We start from the raw sequence: 8,416 nt of genomic DNA, 5'->3' as shown, positions 1-8,416 counted from the left end.
TATAAGTCATAGAATAAAATAGTCATGAGTCCAGTCTGAGATCAATCATGGGGGAGAAGGGACAGTTCTTACTTGTAGAATTCCAATTAATGAATGTAGAAGGAATAACAGAAAATCACTGTTAGGCAAACATCACAGTTATCATTGCTGCAGGCAAAAATGGATGCAAAAACTAGTAAGCAAAAAATAAGGACATTTGCGCTGTCTCAAAGTATCTCCCCATGAGGTACCTACTAATTAAAAAAGGAAAAATAGTAACCTTACAGTGGAGAAACCTAGTAGGTATCACCTTAACCAAATGATCAAAGTTTACATCCCCGGTAATCACTATCTTGACGTGATGCATTAAGAGACGGCAACGTTACCTGTGTATTCTTGGATAACCTCCACCTAACCAGGAGCAAACAGCAGGCGAACCCAAACTGAGGGCATTCTATAAATCAGTGGACCAGCGATCTTGTTCAAAAGTGACAGATTATAAAGACAAAGACTGAGGAACTGTCACAGGTTTGAGGAGACCAAGGAGGTATGACAGTGAAATACAACATGAGATTCTGATCAGAAAAGGACCTTACTGAAAAAGCCGGCAAAATCAGTTAATAGTACTGTATCAATGTGAATTTCCCGGTTTCAGTCACTGTACTATGTGTTAATGTCATAGGTTAATGTTAGCAGAAACTGGTGAAAGGTAAACAGGAACTCTGTACTATTTTTGCAACTTTTCTATAGGTCTAAAATTATTTCAAAATAAAAACTTAGAGGGGAAAAGCTCAGGCTTGAGCTAAATGGTCTGGATTCACAATCCTGCCACCACAACTAACTAGCTGTGTAATCTGGAGCTGTTCCTAGGTTCCCACATCTCTAATATGGGGTTGATAATAATAGCACCTACCTCACGGGTTTAACAGCCTGCAACATTTTGTGCCAGAGAATAAAAGAAGTGCTACAAGAATGATAGGGACATGTCAAAAGGCCACAGGAGCCTGCTTGAAGAAGCTTCCACTGGTCAAATTTGGAACAAATTAAACATCAAAAAATAATGACAGTTATGAATTATAATGCATTGAATACAATGTGAAAGCATAAGTCTATACTGATATAAATTAATAAATTGAAAGTTCGATGAGGTACAGGGTATGACATCTCAAAGTATTGCCCTGTAAGATACTTATTAATAATTAAGGGGTGGTGGGGACTTCCCTGGTGGAGCAGTGGTTAAGAATCCGCCTGCCAATGCAGGGGACATGGGCTCGAGCCCTGGTCCAGGGAGACCCCACATGCCGCAAAGCAACTAAGCCCATGTGCCATAGTTACTGAGCCCTCACGCCTAGAGCCCGTGCTCCCAACAAGAGAAGCCACCGCAACCAGAAGCCCACACACCGCAACAAAGAGTAGCCCCCACTCACCACAACTAGAGAAAGCCTGTGCGCAGCACTGAAGACCCAAACAGACAAAAATAAATAAATAAATAAAAATTAAAAAAAAAAGTTAAGGGGTGGGAATTCCCTGGTGGTCCTGCGCTTTCACTGCTGAGGGCAAGGGTTCAATCCCTGGTCAGGGAATTAAGATCCCGCAAGTCACATAGCATAGCCAAAAAACTAAAATTAAATTTAAAATAATAATAATATTTGCGGAGCAACTATACAGTGAAGAAACCTGGCAGACATTAAGCAAGTGGCCAAAGTGAACACCTCATCAGCAATTGGACAAATCGACGTCATGTGCCCACTGAGAAGCGCCCAGCATCACCTCTGTGTTACTCCTGCCCAAGATGCGTAACCTGAATCCAATCATGAGGAAACATCAGACAAACCTAAGTTCTTGGTGTAATTTTCAAAGCTGTCAGTGTCACAGGAATCAAGGAAAGACTGAAGAACTGTTCCAGAATGGAGAAGGCTAAAGGGACATAACAACTAAAGGTAACAGGAACTGCATTCTTTGCTATAAAGGACGTTACTGGAACATTTAGCAAAACTTGAACAGGGTCTGAGGATTAAATGGTAGAAATGTACAAGTTGTAATTTCCTGATTTTGATAGTCACATTGCAGGTATAGGAGAGAATGTCTTTGTAGGAAATGCACACTAACCTGTGATGGGGCATCAGATAGCAACTTACTCAAGTGGTTCCAGAAAAAAAGATCTTTGTACTTTCAGGTTGTTTAATAAATACCATTAGAGAGATACCTGTATTCTTGCCTAGTGAGGAGAGACAGGATCCAATTTCTAAGCTGCTAAATGGCTGGATGGAGCCCATTTCTACCCACAAGCAAAGGTCTGGTGCTCCTAGTGAAGGGTGTTACATTTCCTCTTTGCCCCTAGGGCTCCCAGTTACCAACCAGCAAGAAAAAGCTCTTCATGCTTTTGTGCTTTTGTGGTTAGCCTGAGGTAGAGGTTCTCTGCCTTGGCGGCATGTTGAAAGCACCTGGGGAACTTTATAAAGTAATAATGCCTGGGTCTCACCCCCAGAGACTGCTTCAGTGGTCCAGGTGTGAGCCGGGTATGGGGAACAAAAATATACCCAGATGATTCTAATGTGCAGCGAAATTTGAGACCCACTAACCCAGGAGACAGGACTTGAATTCATTGATCTATTGATGCCATTAAAGCATTACAGTTCTATAGAAGTCTGTCATGGGTCTCACTGCACTGAAATCAATGTGGCAGCAGGGCTGTGTTTCTTTGTGGAGACTGGGGGAGAATCATTTCCTTGCATTTCCCAGCTTCTAGAGGTTAACTGCATTCCTTAGCCTGTGATCCCCTTTTTCCATCTTTAAACCAGTAACATTGCATCCCTCTGACCATTCTTCCACAGCCACATCCCCGACTCATTCTTCTGCCGCCCTTGTGATTATTGGGCCCACCTGGATAATCCAGGTTACTCTCCCTATTTTAAGGTCAGCTGATTAGCAACCTTAATTCTGTCTGCAATCTTAATAACCTTTTACTGTTCGACCTAACATATTCACAGGTTCTGGGATTAGGACATGGACATCTTTGGGGGACCATTATTCTGCCACCACAGTCTGGAAATATATGGAGATTTTTCTTTCTTAGGGGAAAACTGGTTAAAATTTTTAAAAGAGAAAAGCAAGGGGGTATCTAAGGCAATCTACAGATTCAATGAAATCCCTATCAAAATACCAGTGGCATTTTTCACAGAACTAGAAGAAATAATTCCAGAGTTTGTATGGAACTACAAAAGACCCTGATAGCCAAAGCAATCTTGAGAAAGAAGAACGAAGATGGATGTGTCATGCTCCCTGATTTTAATCTATACTTCAAAGCTATAGCAATCAATACAGTATGGCACTGGCACAAAAACAGACACATAGGTCAATGAAACAGATTTGTATCAAAAAAACAAAAAGTCTGCCTACTGAATGGGAGAAGATATTTACAAATAATATATCCAATAAGGGTTAATATCCAAAATAGATGAAGAACTCATACAACTCAACATCAAAAAAACAAACAACTTAATTAAAAAATGGGCAAAGGACCTGAATAGATATTTTCCCAAACACGTGTAGATGGCCAACAGACTCACGAAAAGATGCTCAACATCACTAATCATCAGGGAAGTGCAAATCAAAACCACAATGAGATAACATCTCACACCTATCAGAATGGCTATCAGCAAAAAGGCAATAACTAATTTGGCAAGGATGTGGAGAAAAGGAAACCCTTGTGCACTATTGGTGAGAATGTATATTGGTGCAGCCACTATGGAAAACAGTATGGAATTTTCTCAAAAAATTAAAAATAGAACTGCCATATAATCCAGCAATTTCACTTCTGGGTATTTACCCAAAGAAAAAAATTCAAAAAGATATGTGCATACCAATGTTCATTTCAGCATTATTTATAATAGCTAAGATATAGAAGCAACCTAAGTGTCCAACAATAGATCAATATATACATATATGCAATGGAATATTACTCCACCATAAAAAAGAATGAAATATTGCCATTTGTGACAACATCGGTGGACCTAGAGGGTATTATGCTCAGTGAAATAGGTCAAACAGAGAAAGACAAAAACTGTAAGATCTCACTTACCTGTGGAATCTAAAAAACAAAATGAAAATAGACTCACAGAAACAGAGAATGGGGAGGCGGGTAGGAGCAAAATAGGTGAAGGGAATTAAGAGGTACAAACCTCCAGTTGTAAAATAAATAAGCCATGGGGATGTAATTTATAGCATAAAGAATATAGTCAATAATAGTTTAATAACTTTGTATGGGGACAGATGGTTACTAGACTTATCATGGTGATCATTTCATAATGTAGTACAACTGAAACATAATACTGTAATATATTTCCATTTTAAAAGTTAAAAAATAATAAAGATGCAAGGTGGGCTTGGAGATGAGGGAGGAAGCAGACAGAATAAATAATGATGTGAAGAGTCAAAAAGTCCACTCTAAGCAGAGTTTTGACTGGAAAGGGAGACGGTGAAAAAGGAAAGAGGATGCAGGAGGTGGGCCAGACAAGAGGGCTTGAGGGTAGCACTAAACCAGTCTTCCTGACTGGGAAACTCTTGTTTATAACAGCATTTAAGGTGGGAGTGGTAGGTGGCTATTTAGGTGTTCCCTTCCCAGAGAATGGCCCTGAATGGCAGATAAATGCTTGGACATTTCCTGGAAATGAGATGACAGCCAGGAAAGGAAGTAGTAGCTTTGTACCTTTAAGAGGAGGTAAGGCAAGATGAAGGGAAGAGGCTTCCCTGGTGGCACAGTGGTTGAAAATCCACCTGCCAATACAGGGGACATAGGTTTGAGCCCTGGTCCAGGAAGATCCCACATGCCGCGGAGCAACTAAGCCCGTGCGCCACTACTGAGCCTGCACTCTAGAGACCGCGAGCCACAACTACTGAGCCTGCGCACCTAGAGTCCGTGTTCTACAAGAGAAGTCACCGTAGTGAGAAGCCCACGCACCGCAACGAAGAGTAGCCCCCGCTCGCCACAACTAGAGAAAGCCCATGCACAGGAACGAAGACTCAATGCAGCCAAAAGTAAATAAATAAATTTAAATTAAGAAAAAAAGATGAAGAAAAGGGCTTTTCTCTCCCATTATCAATTCAACTTACAGATCTAGTTTGGATCAATTTTGTGGCAATAGTAACCAAACCACCTCTATGGCAAATCCCAAAACAAAATATGTACTATTTCCATTTTACAGATAAAACAGCTTTTGAGAAATTAATTGTCCAGGTGTCACAGGCATAAAGGGACTGAATCGGGCTTTTGTTTCTCTCAACTTTTTTTTTTTTTTGGTTTATTATTATGATAAAGTTCAAACATACACACAAGTAGAAAAACAACAACCCCTCTTTTTTTTTTTTTTTTTTTTTTGCGGTACGCGGGCCTCTCACTGTTGTGGCCTCTCCCATTGCGGAGCACAGGCTCAGGACGTGCAGGCTCAGCGGCCATGGCTCACGGGCCCAGCCGCTCCGTGGCATATGGGATCTTCCCGGCCCGGGGCACGAACCCGTGTCCCCTGCCTCGGCAGGCGGACTCACAACCACTGCACCACCAGGGAAGCCCACAACAACCCCTCTTGTACCTGGCTACAATGGATCAGTCATATCCCAAACTACTCTCTTTCTTCTTCTGTTTTAAAGTTAATCTCAGACATATTTCACCCCTAAGTACCTCAGTATATATTATTAAAGCATAAAAAAAAAAAAACGAATTCCCTTAACATGTCTAAAATTTAATAAGTTCCTAAATACCAAATATCCGTATTTGATATTTTTCTTTACAGTTGATTTTCTCACATCAAGATCCAAACAAGGTCCACGCACTGCTCTTGGTTGGTATCTTCCTCATGTTTCACTTGATAAGTACTCATACCTGTTTTTTTTCTGCTTGCAATTTACTTGAAGAAACTGGCTGCTGGTTTCTGGAATTGTCCCATATTCTAGATTTTGCTGATGGCATCCCCATGAACTATGCTTTGAACCTGGGTCCCTTAAGACTTCAAAGCCAAAACTCTCCCCACAAGGCCACTCTGTCTTTACAACAATGTGAGGACCTACTATCTGCCAGGCTCTTTTTATATATATCATTCCTAACACCTCACAAGGTATTTATTTATTTATTTATATTAAGATGTAACCCACCCTCAGAGAGCAGGCCCCCAATGACAAAGCTAGATGATGGAGCCAGTATTACAAGTCCAGTCGGCCTGACTCCACAGCCCATTTTCCCCATGCCAGGTGGTAGCTACCACTGCATTAGGGAACTGGCAATCTCGGTGTTCAAAAGCAAGTGGATGGCAAGCTACTATTAACAGATAGCTATTCCCAACATAATCATCCATTCCTTCCCAAAAAACACAGGAAAGAAATAAGACCAGCCAACTATGGAAGGAGAAGCCAATGTAATGGCTAGTCTTTACTGGAAAGAAGAAACTTTACATCACATTTTGAGTGAGTTAGTGCAGGGGCTCAGTGGGCCAGCTGGTGGGGCACCAGCTTGTAATGGGTTCCACAGCTAGGGCATCGCTGGGCCTCGCCCTTATGCAGCCAGAACCAGATGACAGCACTGTTGTCTTCTTCACCTGAAAGAAAAAAGGTGGCTGAAGGCCATCCAGCCTAGAAGAGGGGACTTTTTCAACGTTAACCTCTCTTCCTCAGACACCTCTGAGACACAGAGTTATGGCTGACACCTTATCAGTTCAAGCTCTCTCCCCGTTTTTCAGATGAAGAAACTGAGGCCAAGTTTACCTGTGAGTAAGCTGATCTCTTACCAGAGTCACCACAGGTTCTCACAGTTCCCTGCCTATGCAGAACCCCAAAGATGGGTCCATCCTGGTACGTACCCCTAGTGCCTAACATGGTGTGTGGCAAAGAGAAAGTACAATAAATATTTTGTAGGTGAATACTCCTTCACGCTGCCTCTCCAATGAGGCAGCATTATTGATGTCCCAGGCCTCTGTACCATTAAGGATGACCTACTCGGGCAGAGAGGCCTGAGGGCCAAGACCCTTGGAACAACTTACTTACACACACATCTTCTTTATACACCTACACTCACACACAACAACAGATGTGAAGCAGCTGATAGACATCCTGTATATTAAACAAATATTAAACAAATGGATAAGAAAACAGTGGTGAGGTACTTACAGATGCAGCCCACTATCCGCTTATTGCTGATGGAGGGGACTAAATTAGGGTCTTCCTTGGTACCTGAGGCTGCCTTTGGGGCGAGTATATTGTACGGGTCCTGAAAAACAAATGAAGGACCCATTATGCCAAATGACCCCTACCCTCTAGGGGATAGCAGTACTGTTCCCACAAGCCAGGTTTCCTGGATGGAAGGCTCCCAGAGAGGAGGCCGCTCTGACTCCATCCAAGGCCATGAGCTCCCGAGAAGACACAAGGTTCTCCTCACCAGTCCCTTGCGTGCAGCCAGCATGACCTCCCTCTCCAGCCCAGTGGCCTGCTCATCATCAGTAGGAACACCACCTAAAGGAAAATACGTGAATTATGATGTCGCCTGAAATGATCAAGGAAAATGCACATATGGACATCTCTGCATACTTTTAGTGGGTCCACAGGCTCCTAGAGGTTACCCATACCCACTGACCCCTAAGGACCAGAGTCACGATACCCAAAAGTGGTACACGGGGTGATCCTTTCTTCCTTCGACCATGGAAGCCCATTTTTCGGCACATTTTTTCTAAAACCAGGTCAACCAGAGTCCTAGTGGAGTGCATCGACCTTGAGGCGGGCGCGGGCCTGAAGGGCGGCTTAGCCCCCCCACGTCCCGGATGCAACCCCTGCCCACCAAAGTCAGCCGACGTCTCCGTTTAGGATTTTTTCGCAGAAGGGTCAGTATGGTGGTCAGTAGCAGCGGCGGCCGAGAACAACGGGAGACGCCCGCGGAGTCTGAGGTTCTCGGGTCCGTTGTGGCGGTCACTGGGGCCCGGAGGAACTGAACGGCCTCAACCCCCCGCTCCTTGCTGCCTTAACACCACCCCGGGAGGGCAACGGCACGGGTCCCCGGCACTCCCGGCAGGCCAAGTACCTCCAGACGCCATAGAGCGCACCACGGAGACTCCACTGGGACTGCGGGCCCTCAGGGCCTGCGCGGCCAGCGCTCCAGCTCCGCGGAGTAACCTTGAAGCCATCACGCCAGCTACAAACACCACCACTTCCGGGAGCAGGCTCCAGAGGCAGAAGGCACTTCCGGGGGAGGGCTTCTTTCCCCTCCGTGACCACCTTCCGCTTCCTTCCGGCCTGGAGCCCGCCCCATTCACCTGACTCGGCCGGGGGGCGGGGCCGCGGGAAAGGCTGCGCATGCGTAGCTCTGCTTCGTTGCGTCCGCCGTGCAGCCGGGAAGGCGTGGAGGTGGTCAGGGTCTCAATTGTAGGCTTCTGGCGACCCTGCCGTTTACTAACGCTGG

At 44.3% G+C, this 8,416-nt stretch overlaps 1 protein-coding gene across 1 annotated transcript; it reads right to left on the bottom strand.

Annotated features, from left to right (window-relative positions):
* Positions 1–6,367: 6,367 nt before the first annotated feature.
* Positions 6,368–8,196, bottom strand: COX5B (cytochrome c oxidase subunit 5B). The gene is made up of 4 exons (XM_082672522.1): positions 8,039–8,196; positions 7,403–7,476; positions 7,135–7,234; positions 6,368–6,566 (listed from the first exon to the last, which is right to left on the bottom strand). Exons 1-4 carry the CDS (start codon positions 8,139–8,141, stop codon positions 6,454–6,456), a joined length of 390 nt encoding a protein of 129 aa, XP_082528648.1. The 5' UTR covers positions 8,142–8,196; the 3' UTR covers positions 6,368–6,453.
* Between the last annotated feature and the right edge of the window lie 220 nt (positions 8,197–8,416).

The sequence above is a fragment of the Grampus griseus genome, assembly GCF_964374135.1.
Source record: "Grampus griseus genome assembly, chromosome: 15".
NCBI lineage: Eukaryota > Metazoa > Chordata > Mammalia > Artiodactyla > Delphinidae > Grampus > Grampus griseus.
The sequence above is the reverse complement of the archived record's forward strand: the minus strand, read 5'-3'. Positions and strand labels throughout refer to the sequence as shown.

Excerpts from the sequence above, each read along its gene's own strand:
- COX5B (XM_082672522.1), bottom strand. The coding sequence starts at position 8,141 with ATGGCTTCAAGGTTACTCCGCGGAGCTGGAGCGCTGGCCGCGCAGGCC. Across the intron at positions 7,477-8,038 it reads GCGCTCTATGGCGTCTGGAG|GTGGTGTTCCTACTGATGAT; the intron begins GTACTTGGCCTG and ends ATTTTCCTTTAG. Across the intron at positions 6,567-7,134 it reads GCGGATAGTGGGCTGCATCT|GTGAAGAAGACAACAGTGCT; the intron begins GTAAGTACCTCA and ends TTTTTCTTTCAG.